Source organism: Pongo abelii, chromosome 1, assembly GCF_028885655.2.
Source record: "Pongo abelii isolate AG06213 chromosome 1, NHGRI_mPonAbe1-v2.0_pri, whole genome shotgun sequence".
Lineage (NCBI taxonomy): Eukaryota > Metazoa > Chordata > Mammalia > Primates > Hominidae > Pongo > Pongo abelii.
In genome coordinates, this window is record NC_071985.2 from 89,741,316 (window position 1) to 89,755,565 (window position 14,250).

The 14,250-nt window shown below is 43.3% G+C and overlaps 1 protein-coding gene across 2 annotated transcripts in view; it reads left to right on the forward strand.

Moving 5' to 3' along the window:
* The window catches only part of SLAMF1 (signaling lymphocytic activation molecule family member 1), a 38,957-nt gene that overhangs the window by 11,764 nt on the left and 12,943 nt on the right, over positions 1 to 14,250 (forward strand). Inside the window, exons 3-5 of one of the 2 annotated variants that reach the window (XM_024253423.2) lie at positions 474 to 758; positions 11,180 to 11,269; positions 11,780 to 11,862. In XM_024253423.2, the coding sequence (XP_024109191.2) occupies positions 474 to 758; positions 11,180 to 11,269; positions 11,780 to 11,862 (458 nt within the window). The remainder of the gene's footprint in view (positions 1 to 473; positions 759 to 11,179; positions 11,270 to 11,779; positions 11,863 to 14,250) is intronic. The other variant, XM_002809913.6, reaches the window with a different exon arrangement.

Sequence of the window (14,250 nt, forward strand, 5' to 3'; positions counted from 1 at the left end):
ATGCACCCGTGTACATGTGCACGTGCACACACACACACACACCCACCCTCCCACACACATCACTATAGATGAAATCCCACCACCAAAAAGTCATTCTTTTAGGTCTAGGAAGTAACAACGTAAGCCAACTGAAAACCACGGTGGATTAGTTGACAGCAAACTCCACTGATAGGAGACAGGAGAATAGCAACCTAGGTCAAGGACATCAGGAAGGGCGAGTGGAGCCCTAACAATATTGGTAGAAGAGGCCTAAAAAGCAAATTCTTATTTTCTATTTTATCCCAAGGTGGTCTTAGAAAGGATGTAGTGGGGCATGATGGACAGTGTGAAGCAATAGATTCCCCACTAGAAATAAATCACATTGAAGGGGAGGGAAAATGCCATTAGGCTGTACTTTGTTCTAACAAAAAGATCAAGTGAGAGTTCCCAGGGGTTCACTTCAGTGATGGCTCCCTTCCTCCCACTCCTGACAGAGCAGGTCTCCACTCCAGAAATTAAAGTTTTAAACAAGACCCAGGAGAACGGGACCTGCACCTTGATACTGGGCTGCACGGTAGAGAAGGGGGACCATGTGGCTTACAGCTGGAGTGAAAAGGCGGACACCCACCCACTGAACCCAGCCAACAGCTCCCACCTCCTGTCCCTCACCCTCGGCCCCCAGCATGCTGGCAATATCTACATCTGCACCGTGAGCAACCCCATCAGCAACAATTCCCAGACCTTCAGCCCATGGCCCAGATGCAGGACAGACCCCTCAGGTGAGTACACTGGTGGCAGCCCGTGTGCCACCTTAATGAGCATGGGCTCAGTCTTCACCTGGCTCAATTGCTCCCCAGCCATGGCATCCACCTTAGTAACAATACTTTACATTTTGTTTATGGTTTGCAAAAGTTTACCATGTGCATTTAGTGAGCTCACTCTCATATTGACCAGGGTGGCATTATTATGCTCAGTTCACAGTTGACGAAACCAACAGGAGGTGATAGAGCCAGACCCAGAGCCTAAGTCTCCAAGGCATGTAGCCTTCTCTGTCTCTTGCCTTGACTCCAACCTGCAAGGTTGGCTGGGTGAGGGAGTGCAGGTGGGAGGGCCTGGCTCCCAAGTCTATGCTCCACTAATGCTGGGGCAGTTCTACACCATCAATTAGTATTTACTGATCACCTACCTGGTAAGAAATTGTGAATAAATATGATATGTGATCTCTCCTCTGTAACAATTCATTGTAAAGATAAGACGTAAAACATTGCTTAATAATGAAACACAGGATATAGTGAAGAGCCTCGTTTTATGGAATGGACTGTGAATCCCATGGCAGGACCAGGGGAGTCAGAAAGAGAGACTAAGACCTGGACTGTGAAGTTTGAGGAATAATGATACATTGCATAGTGCTTCATCATTAGCAAAGCACTCTCCACTGTGTAATCTCTTTTGATCCTCGCAATAACCTTGCCAGATAGGTGTTATTATACTTTCATTTTACGGATGAGGAAATTGACGTTCATAGCAATTAAGTACCCTCCTCAAGTTTCTTTGGCATGTAAATAGTGGAGTTAACCCCTAAACCTACATCTTCTGACTGTTCTTCCTCTAGAAAGAAAAGCATCATTATTCTGTCAGCAAAAGGAAGACAGAACTTATTAAGTAAGCCCATTTAACCACTTGGATACAGGACAGAACACAGGCCCTTTTCACTAACAGATCTTGTGTCCCTGCCTCAAGCAGGTTCAGGGACTGTAGGACCAGGGTGTTTGCTCTGCAAGGCATTGCTTACACCCTGACATTCTCCTCTCTGCATCTACTGGGGGGACATAGGAATCATTCCAATGGGTCTTCTGCCTACAGCAGCCATGGTGTCCATGTGGAGGGCTTTCCCAGGTGGTCATGGTTGAGGGACAGGGGAATTCAGCCAAGTAATGTCCTTCCACATAGCACTGCCTGTCACAGAGACTCCCCTGGAGTATTCCCAGATGGACTGCTGGGAAAATCCCACCTGGCCTCCAGTGTGCCCCTGGGAGTTCTTGAATGAGTCTAACCCCCTACATGTTTCCTCCCCAGACATTTCATAGCCAGAGTCCCCTGTCTGCTCACTTACTGGCTGTGTCTGGCTGCTTGCCCACCTTGCATACAAACCACATTCAGAGGCTACCCCCCAGTTCAGAGCGCTCTCCCCACCCACAGTCATTTAGAAGGTGCTGGCAGGACAAGCAAGCAGTGCAGCATAGTTGGTAGCTTACAGAATGTGGCCCCGGAAGTCCTAGAGCCAATGCTGCCCTTTCTACTTACAAGGGCAAGTCCCTCAATCCCTCTGAGATTTAGATTCTTCATCTCTAAATAACAGCAACTGGCAGGTCATCATGGTTTACTATGTGCCAGTTATGTGGCATCTCAGTTAATCCTAACAGCAACAAAATAATATTGATAGTATTAGTATCCCCACTTCACAGCTGAGGAAACAAAGCTATAACATGGTTAAGTAAGGTCACACACAGAGCAAGTGATGGAGCTAGGCTTTCTGATTCTGGAAGCCTAATAGGTATTAGTGAAAGAGATAATGCACTTAAAATGCCTTATAAATCATAATAAAAATGTAATTTTTATTATAAAAACTACAAAAATATAATGTATTTTTTAATTGTAAATGAGGAAGCAGTAACCCTTACCTCAGCACAGCCCTCCCTGGGTATAGCTGCCCTATTAGAGTACAAAGACAGGGCACTGAATATTTTACCCTGGCCTATCCCAAAAAAGGGGCAGAACTTTCTTCATGCTCCTCAATGTAGTTTAAAAAGAATTTAATTAGGGCATACCAAAGTGTTGGTGGGCCATAAAGCTTACACTAAGGGCACTCGGCTCAGGACGTTCTAAGAAAACATGTGAAGATGGACTTACCCGTCTAAGCCACTCTGAGGACCAAGAACGCACCAGTGGGAGCCAGATTTACTGAGTAGGAAGCAGGTTCTTGTGAGGAGTGGAGGGACAGGAAGCGGTAGAAACCTGGCACCACAGGAAGGGCCCTGTCAGGATCTCGGCTTGGTTTGTAAGAGAACTGTCCAGCCGTTTCCCTCTCTTGGGTCTCTGTTTCAAGTAAAATGAAAAGGGTGAACAAATGAAGTCCCTCCCAGAGTAGACAGTCCTTGATTCAGTGTGTGTGTGTGTCAATAAGAACTGCAAATACAGGCTTGCCACTGTGTATGAGTTTGCTAAGGCTGCTGTAACAAAGGACCACACACTGAGTGGCTTAAACAATCAAAATGTATTGGCTCTCAGTTCTGGAGGCTACAAGTCTAAAGTCAAGGTGTCAGCAGGATTGTTTTTCTCTGAGGGCTGTGAGAGAAGGATCTCTCCCAGGCGCCTCTCCCTGGCTTGTAAATGGCTGTCTTCTCCTTGTCTCTTCATATCATCTTCTCTCTATGTGTATTTCTGTGTCCAAATTTCCTCTTCTCATAAGGACAACAGTCATATTGGATTAGGGCGCACCTCTCTCAGTTTGCTAGGGCTGCCATAATAAAGTACAACAGATTGGGTGGTTTAAATAACAGAAATTTATTTTTCTTCTAGTTCTGGAGGCTGGAAGTTCGAGGTCAAGGTGTTGGCATGTTTGGAGTCTTCTGAGGCCTCTCTCCTTAGCTTGCATATGGCAACCTTCTCACTGTGTTCTCACCTGGTCTTTCCTTTGTGTGCTCACACCCTGGTCTCTCTCTCTCTCTCTCTCTCTTTTCCCTGGTGTCTCTTTGTGTGTCCAGATTTCCTCTTCTTATAAGCACACCAGTCAGGTTAGATTAGGGACCACCCTAATGACCTCATTTTAACTTAATAACTTTTAAAGACCTTGCCTCCAAATACGGTCATATTCTGGGGTCCTTGGGGTTAGAGCTTCAACACAGAAATCTGGGGGAGGGGAGACACAATTCAGCCCATAACATCACCCTAATGACCTCAGTTTTACCCAATTAACTCTGTGAAGACGCTATGTCCAAATAAGGCCATAGTTTAAGGAAATCAACATATGAATTTGGGAAAACACAATTCAACATGTAATAAAAGTAGAGATGCTGCCTCCCCGCCCTGCCAGCCTGCAGGGATAGGGGACCAGACCTTCCCTGCCTCAGAAGCAGATCACACAGCTGGTTTGTGGCCTGCCCTTCGCAGTATACCAGATTGCCTGAATACTGAAAACAGAATTGTATTAGTACCTTGATTTGTGTTTGCAAATGAATAATGAATACTACCAGTTCTTAAAACACTGCACTTAGTTTGACAAAACATTTACCGAGGCTCTACTATATTCCAGCATTGTGCTAGGGGCCAGTACACAGAGATAAAAAAGACATGATCCTTGCCTTAAGGCAGAAGACAGCTGTATAAGTAAACAATGATCCTAGATTAGACAGTGTGACGGATGTAAAATGGAAATATATGCAAGGCAACAAACAGGAGGGAATTATTAATACTGTCTCGGGGGATTAGAGAGAGCATCCCAGAGGATGTGACATAAACTGGGTTTTAAAAATAAGTAGAAATTACCCAAGCTGATGAAAGACATTCCAGGCAGAGGGAGGAGAAGATACAGCTGGGTCTTGCTCTGTATTATCTTGTAGGTGATAGGAACTAATAAAGAGTTTTAGATAGAGGAGTCACACCATCAGTCTTGCTTTTTCAAAGAGGAACTCCAGTAGTATAGAGAACAGACTGGGGCAGCGAAGAGGGCGAAGAAAGAGAAACTAGTTCCTGGGGGCCATTATTGCAGTCATCCATCAAAATGATGGGACCCGAGCCAAAGCAGCAACTGTCAGTTAACAAAGACTTGAAACCCCAGCCTTGGGATGAAACTGTGGGGTCCGAGGGTTTATTAGAGGTTGCTTTGCCATCTGTCATCAGGACAGTGATTTTAAGACATTTTTCATTTTCATTAATGAAAACCTCACAGCGGTTAATGATGTGATGAGACGGAATGCAATGTGATGTGAGCACTGTCTCTTGACAGGACTCACTTAAGCGAAACTGTGCAAAAACTTATATGTTCCTTGAAATCTTTTTCTTTAAGTGACATTTGTTCAGGTCATGTATTCATCCTTGTTCCAATTGCCATTTCAGTGTGTTAATGTCTATCATAATGAAGCATCTTTATTGTAAAGTCCAATTCCTAGGGTGCTATGAAGTACTCTGGCTAGGTCATGTGAAGCCAGTGGATGTGGGTCAGCTCTGGACAGTGTGTGACTTGCTGCCATCCTCGATATCTGTATTCTGAAATAGATATGGCTGTGCTAGAATGAAGGAATCTAAAAAGGAATGCCCCTGGAAGCTCATCTTGAAGAGAGGATCTTTTTCAGCAGATCAGCAAAACGCTGGCTCAGCACCTCTGAGTTAGCTCAGTGAAAGAAAAGGCTGACGCCTGCCAGTGAGCTCCGGAGGCTTCCCCTTTCTAACAAGGTCATTTCTTCAAATAGGGAGTTCCCATTGTTTCAGAGTCACTTAGATGTTCCAAGCACAAAGACAGGTCTCTCTCTAGGGTCTTCCCAATTTAGTGAGCGTAACAACAATGGTGGAAAGAAAAAACCTGGAAACTTTGCACAGCCCAGAGCCTGGTCACGGGGCCACACCAGCTACAAGGGAAGCTGAGACACATAGCTCCTAGCTGAGCAGCTACATGCCCAGAAAAGACTCGTATTACCACGAAAGCATGAGCGAAATCGCACGGGAGCTAGTAGCCTCTGCAATGCTGGGTGGGATAGGCAGGTTGTAAGGGATTTTTCTGGAAGCTGTGAACTCCGTAAAAATGTTTACTTGGATGGTCCCAGAACTTAAATTAGTATATGGTTCATGAGCATCCTTCCCCACCCCCAGTTCTGAATGGAAACTGCCACAAACAAGAATGTATCTCTTGAAGATGGCAGCCTTTGCTGACACAACCACATGAAAGGCAGGAAGGAGATCCGGCACGCTCCCACCGTTACGCTAACATCGCAGTATCTCCTGGGTGAACTGCATTTATTTCTCAGATTCTTTTTAGTTTTCTTCTTCATCTTCCCTAAAACAAAATATTAATAATAAGATTTGGGAACTTGAGGAGAGAGAGAGAGAGAGACACTCTTTTGTGTTTCTGTGACAACACTTTCAGAGACAAGAAAAAAAAAGCCCTCTGGCTTTTTCCTTGGATGTGTGACTGTCTGCCAAGTTATCATGTTTAAACCACAGCCAATAGGTGGGGAGGGCCCAGGGTGGAGACTCAAGCAAAGCACTCTTCACAAATGGCATGTGAGTTCTTGACCAGCCTGCTCAGCCGCCTCTAAGAGCCTCGGGAGTAGGGGGAGTTCCAAACCTCTGGTTCAGAAATGTTCAGGTAGCATTTCTTTGTGAATGAAGGAGTCAGGAGCTTGTAGACCCCAAGACAACTTTGATTTCTCAGCATCACCATCCAGAGAGGCCTCACTACATGACTGAGCAAACAGAAGAAGAGCTGGAGCTTCTGCCACAGGAAATGGTGGTTTGAAAATGGGAGCACAGGTGAAGCGCCGATGGCACAGACACACACTTGCCTCCTGGCTCCATCTTGTTATTGTAAAGTATAAGCCAAGTGGGTCACTGCTCCTTCCCTTTGATTCCTGCCTTGGGCCATTCAGCAGGTGACCCTACATTCCTTCTGGTAATTTTTAAACAGAAAGCTACATGACAGTCTTTTTCTAGATCCATTTTTGTGGACTCTCATTTAATTTAACTTAGTTCATCGAGTGCATATTGAGTGCCCTCCTGCCCTATATTGTTTCCGGTGGAATGGAGGATACGAATAAAGAATAAGGTACAGGGCCTACCTTCATGGAATTTGCAATCAAAGTGGGACTTCTACATCTTACTAGGTAGAAAAATATAATATTTAAAGAAACATATTATAATCAAGGAACTGCTACTAGAATTCCTCTTTGAAAAGGAATTGTATTTGTTTATGATAGTACCTTAATAAGTGCTAGAAGGCAGGTGGAGACCCCCGAGGAATCTGGGTGTGGGTTGGATGGTTTTGTATGAGAATGGAGAAAGATGTTACTTGTGCAGAAACGGGAAGAGAGAGAGAGTCTGAGCCTGCTAGGTGGTGAAAGCTGCATAGTTCACAGTGGAATTTGTTCCCTGGGACCCTTCAATCTTCAGTAGAGAACTTAAATCCACAAAATTATTGGTGTAGGTTTTTAAAAAAAAGTTTTTTTGGTTTGTTTGTGGAAACTGATTGTATTAGTCTGTTCTCACCCTGCCAATAAAGACATACCTGAGACTGGGTGATTTATAAAGGAAAGAGGTTTAATTGGCTCATAGTTCCACATGGCTGGAGAGGCCTCACAATCATGGTTGAAGGCGAACGAGGAGCAAAATCATGTCTTACATGGCAGCAGGCAAGAGAGTTTGTTCAGGGGAGCTCCCATTTATGAAACCATCAGATCTTGTGAGACTTATTCACTCCCATGAGAACAACATGGGGGAAACCACCCCATGATTCAATTATCTCCACCTGGCTCCACCCTTGACGCATGGGGATTATTACAATTCAAGGTGAAATTTGGGTGGGGGCGTGGCCAAACCATATCACTGATGAAGGAACTAAACCTTGCACCCAAGGAAGCACAGAGTAGAGCAAGCAGAGTTATGGGAGCAAAGATTTAGAGAACCACGAGGAAATTACTCCCAGAAATTACAGAAATCATGTGCAGCTTGACCTGAACAAACTGTAATAGTAGCACTTTTTTCATATTTGTCCAAATTTCTAAGAGCATGGGGTCTCTGACATTTGATTTCCATGTAAATATAATTAAAGAATAGCAACAAATGTATGAGCACCAAGTGTAAAAATACTTGGGCCTACTATACAGATAGGGAAACTAAGCCATAAGTAAAGAACAGATGGGACTGAAGCATCTCTGGACACTGGTGAAGAGACTCCTTTGGACTTAAGATCAAACTCATTTTCTTGTCTTTCTAATCAATCAACAAGAATTTACTGAGACTCTATTATGTACTGAGTACTAAGAGAGCTGTTAAAGTAGTGTAAGAGATGGTCTCTGGCCTCCTAGAACCTAGCAACTATTTGGAGAATTGAGGCTAGCAGAAGTAATTGACACTTACTGACCACATGATGGATTCCAGATATTGCTCTGGGCACTTTCCATACATTACTGTATGGGTTTCTCAGAACAACACTGTGAACTTATTGTTATGCTCATTTTACAGATGAGGAAGTTGAAGCCACAGAGGGTATGAGTAGCTTATCTGTAGTCACAGAGCTATCAAGTGGTAGCCAGAATTTGAACCTATCTCTCTGGCTCCAAATACCATCACTGAAAATGGTCTGCATGGTAAAGATGATGTTGCCAAAACTCAGGTTCTAAGATACATGACATAAACCACAGGTGCTGCAAGAGTCCAAGGGAGAGGGAAGAACAAGAGCTGGGATGGTCAGGAAAGGTGACACAAAGAAAGGAAGATTGGCCTGGGCATCAAGGCTGGGCAGGCATGGTGGACAGCTTAGGGTGCAGCAGGAAGGAGAGTATGGGGTGGAGCCTGGGGCCAGGAATGAGCATGTATTGGATGGCGGATGATGAAGGATGGGTTGGCTGCTCAGAGGGCTTTTGACTCAAAAGGTTTGAGTCAAAAGGGCTTTGACATCACTACTGCCTTCTTTATGGGGACCGCATCTCCAGAGGCTAAAGCACAAACCACAAAATCTGTAGTTCCCATCTTATCCAGCTCTGCCACTGACTTTTTCTATGACTCTGGATACTCCTGTCTGAGTCTCAGTGTCCTCAAAATAAAATTAGTGGGTTGGGTGAAATAAGCACTATACTATAGTTCCCTTAAGGTTAAAAAGGTCTATGGTTCATATTTGTATCCAAAGATTAGGAAAAAAATTAGAGTTTGGGAAATATCTTTCAGGACCATGGCCAACTTGTCTCTCAGATCTAGATGGACTGGCAGAAGCTTGTCATAGGACAAAGGTAGCAGATTGCTTTCATCCTCTAGAGACCCTAGAAAAGATAGAGAGGGCTGGTGTTGTCATGTCCTGAAGCCTTGGTGCTGCACCCAGCCATCGTTAGTTTCTGTGAGTTGGAGGGCAGCAGAGCAACCGGCACTGGGCGCGAGGGAGAGGAGGCTGACTCACCAGGCATTACTGATGCAGTTTTGTCATATTATTTTCCAGTTCAGAGGTACTACTTTGTCTGTTGGTTTTATTTTTTTATCTTAAGTGAAATTGGAGAGAAATATTATCTTTTAAAATGATATAAATGGTGGGGGTGTTTCTTCTTAAATCAACTGTTGTATTGGAAGCTCCCAAAATATCTATGATAGAAGAAGAAAGAGGAACTAGTCAAAATAGTAAGTGCTACTATAATGGTTTGCTGGATCAGTTCCATAGGCTGACGAAACACAAATTTCAGGCTACTGGCTTTGCTTCTTATCCTAGTATTACAGTGATTTCTCCAGTGGTTCCTAGTGTCGATATCATAAACCTTGAATGAATCAATCTCTCTCACACACACATACACACATACACACACACACACACAGTCCTGCACAGAGGGTTCTCAGTAACCATAAGTCACTCAGAGTGGAGCTGCTCCTTCCTCCAGCATCAGCAATGATTCAAAATGTCATTCTTTATACAAATTTAGAACTCTCTGCCTGCCCCCTAACTTTTTTTTTTTTTTAATCAGAGCATAAGACTGTTGAAGTTGGTATCTGGCAAAATTAAAACATTTAATTTAGGGGATAGAACCTATAACCAAGGTGTTTGCAAAGTCAGTTCAGTGAGATTCCTTGGTCTAACTTGATGTGTGAAAGGCCTAAGGAGAAAAAGAATTTTTTCAAACCCAGAAGGCTTCTTGTCAGCTATCAGGCTGGAGGCCCCTTTGGATCTTGTGGGCTGCATTTTATGAATTCATTGAGACTGTCTGTATCTTTGGTCAACTCTGTAAACATCTGATTGTGTCCACCATGATTCTTTCCTTTGGAACCCAACTATTTTTCTTTCAATTTCTGCCCCACAAATTCCTCACAGGTACAACAACAAGCAGGCTTATTCCACAATCATCCTTATAAGTTTCCCTTACACGTTAATGTTAACATCTGGTGTTACTCTATTTAGAACCTTAGTGTGAATATTCTACTTAGAACCCTAGGGCTTCAGCTTGGTCCCCACTGTTCATTACCCCGGTGTAACTTTTTCCAAGCCCATAAGTCTCTCTGACTCTCCAAGAAGTCTGTCTTTAGTATTCAGTCATATTTCTACTCCTAAACCAAGCTCTAGTTCTTGAGGTTCTCCAGGCTGTTTTCCGTCTCGATAAAATGAGAATAATGAGTGTACCTACCTTGTAAGATTATTGTGAGGATTAAATATGTTAGTACACATGATGCACTAAAAATATGTGGTCCATTGCAAGTGCTCAATAATTGCTCATTGTTATCTTATTGAGCTACATGTCTTGTTTACTGGGGGCGATAGTTCTCATTCACTGTTTGTCAAAGTGTTGCTCCCAGTTCAAAAGGATTTGATAAAGTGGGTAAAGAAGAGAAAGCAATAAAAGTTTTCTCTCTGTTTTGAGCCTTGATGATTAGTTCTCGGGCTAATTTTAAACATGAAGATGGTTTAGAGGAAAGACTAAATACTTTCCTTTCAGTTCAGGTCTGCTGGGTTCAACCCAGTTATTTGCATGAAAGGACAACAATAGCACTATTATGTTTATTTTTAAAAAAGATAAGTAGATCTTTCTTCCTCCCAGTGTCTCATGAGAATAGTGTGAATTCACAGGGACGGCACATGGAACCATTATATTCTCTTTACCCAAAATGGATACAGGACACATTAGCAATCTTAAGATGGAGAAACTGGGCAGAGAGATTGACTTAGGAGAGATGAAGATAATTTAATGTTAGACATGTGGTAGTTGAGTTAAAAATAAAGCATTTGGATAGAAAAATCTTTATGAAATTAAGAATGTGAAAGTATAGTGAGATAAATTAGAATAAGAAAACAGATACAAAAATTTTCAGTGATCTAAAGCTGACCTCTAAAACCATGAAAACAAACGTTTCCCTTGGGAGAGAATGCAGAAATAGAACATGAGGCTCCATTATTCATGTAGGATGTTTTTAAGCTCAGAATACTTTTGAGATTGCTCTTTGACTTCTTTTTTTTTTCCAGAAACAAAACCATGGGCAGTGTATGCTGGGCTGTTAGGGGGTGTCATCATGATTCTCATCATGGTGCTAATACTACAGTTGAGAAGAAGAGGTAGGTGTCTGGCAATAAAGAGATTCTTATCACACTCTCTGGGGTAAGCAGGGGACCTCTCTCCACAGGCTCGGACTTGCTCTCACCACTTTGGCTTTCTGCATGGGGCCACCTTTGCAAAAATAGTAGGTAAACATATCCTGGGATGTTGCTTAATTCAGTCTAATTCAACATGTCTTCATCCCCTCTACTAGGCTATGGAAAGAAATAGAAGAGCCACAGGTTTCTAATGTGAGAGACATTATTCAGATAATTTCAGTTTAGTGTGACTAGCACTGCCGTCAGGGTAAACACAGGATGCTGAAGAAGTGTACAAGAGGTTTAAGAGTATTCACTGGGAACAGAATTCAGAAAATTGTTGGATCTCATCCAAAAAGTCACCAGGGTTAGAATGAAACCAATAAGGCACAATTATTCCCCTGCAGTTTAAGTGCCTAGAGGTACCATCCCCTAACCTTTCTTCCAAATTTCCCTATGATTCAATATCTCAGAGCATTGTGCTCCCCTCAGCCACCCTGACTACTACCAACCAATACTGGAGTCAAAATGTCCTGACCCAAGACCAGGAGAGATGCCCTGGCTGCCTTCCCATGGTAAGGATAGAACTTGATCCTCATAACACTGAGCTGATGACTGATTTCATTCTCAAGTAGATCAATGTCATCTACATGCAACCTTCTTAGAAAAGCCCTTACCTCAGCACTCTGATGTTGGTTTTGCTTATATAAAAAAAATCTAGATCATAGCACAGCGACCGACTTGTGTCTCATTTCCTCCATCTAAGAGTTAGCCAGGGAGGAGGGATGGGTGATTCAGATAGAAATTAGGTTGACAGCCTATGGGGCTGGGGGTAGGGCAATCACATTTAGCTTGTACTATAAGGAAATAGTGAGACACCCAGGATGAGAAAACTGAACTTAACTTATCCACATTAACCTACCTAGCAAAATTGCTGGGATCCTACGCCATACTCTTTCCTCAACTACACTTGGCTTATCACATGGTTGTGCTCTAAGGGAATAGTGCTCCCCATCCCACAATTCCCCACTACCTTCCCCAACACACATACCCATCCTCACCTCATCCCCATTCACCATTTGTCCCTTGTAAGTTAGCAACACACAAAACTCTGCCTCAAACTTGTGGTAAAATTTATATTTAGTTGCTGCACCTTTCACAAAACCTTGCTAAAGAAATTATATTGGCAGCTTCTAATGATATAATCGTCGGAATGCAGCCTGACGCTGAAGGCTTTTCAATGGACTCTTTGGCAATTTCATGTCCAGGAGAATACACTGATAAAGAATGTGGGTATAGGCATTAGACAAACTTACATTCAGATGTAGATTTTGCTACTGAAAAGCTGTGTGATCAAATGACTTAACTTCTCATCTGCAAAACAGGGGTAATACTATGTACTTCATGGTATTGTGGTGGAGATTGGTATCAATACACAGAAAACACTGAACACAGTGGTTCCCATCGATGGGTGATAGATAGATAGATACATAGACAGATAGATACATAGACAGATAGACAAATCTCTTAGTGTAGGTGAATTAAAACGGCAATGTTTAAGTGCTATGGCCAGGAGAAGCTGCACTGGAAGCATCTGGAAACAATACCTAGAACAGATTTAAAATATCTTAAGTCATGGTAACATAAGACTTTATGCTTCAGGTAAAAGCTGAAAAAGATATTAGATACTCTATGCCCTCATTTTACAGTTATGGTAAGAGAAAAGACCCATTGAGATGACGTGATTTGTCCAATGCCACACAGCTAATGATGGCTACGATGTAGATGTCCTAATTTTAAGGCCAAGACTTTTTCATTAGAGCCTAAGACCTTGCTGACTTGGAGCCGAGTTGAGCTTACTCCTAAAAACCTGTTCTTGCACTGGGGAAAATAACCTGAGACTAAATCATCTTGGTCCAATGGTCCTTTTAAGCAGCAACAATCAACCTCACCTCTTCCATCTGTCTGACCATTTAGGACTGTCCTTCCAGTTCTACATTTGAGTCTGAGCTGACCTGCAAGACTGAAAGTCTTTGAGGACTGTAGTCTGTTCTCTACTCTATTTGTAGCCACTACAGCACCTAGGAGAGTGCTGGGCAGGCATGTCTTACTTTGCAAACACTTGTGGGGACTAACTTGAACCTCCTCTGCTACCTCCAACTGCTTCTTGAGTCCTCCCCTCCATTTTACACACACACACACACACACACTCACACACACTCCTCAGTCAGGATCAACTCTGACCAAAAAAGCGAAGTTGAAACCACTAGGCACACCGTGCTCATACCCACACACAAAAAATCCCATGTTGACTTTCCTTGAATTCCTGGAACTTCATCAGTGTCTGCCCCACATTTCCTCCCCAAGACCACACCCTCACACAGCGCATTCCACCATGCTCACCACATACACACTGGGCCTTTCCCTTCCAAAGAAAAATGTGCCTCTCCTAAAAATGCTATTTCCTCAGAGACATGCCTTTTTTTTTTTTTTTTTGAGACAGATTCTTGCTCTGTCACTCAGGCTGGAGTGCAATGGTGTGATCTCGGCTCACTGCAACCTCCGTTTCCTGGGCTCAAGCAGTTCTTCTGTCTCAGCCTCCCGAGTAGCTGGAATTATAGACGTGTGCCACCACGCCTGGCTAATTTTTGTATTTTTAGTAGAGACAGGGTTTCCCCATGTTGGCCAGGCTGGTCTCGAACTCCTGACCTCGTGATCTGCCCACCTCGGCCTCCCATAGTGCTGGGATTACAGGCGTGAGCCACTGCGCCCAGCCCAGTTTTTTAAGAGAATAAATTAACTGGTGTTAAAATAAGTCTACCCTAAAGGCTGTGATTTTCTGGGTCTACCCTCCATTGCCTCTGCCTAGACTTTGCAAACCATAATAAACCTCCATCCTTCAGTTTGCCACTTTCCCACCATCCTTACTGCTGTATGATGTATACAAAGGATACTGTGCAACT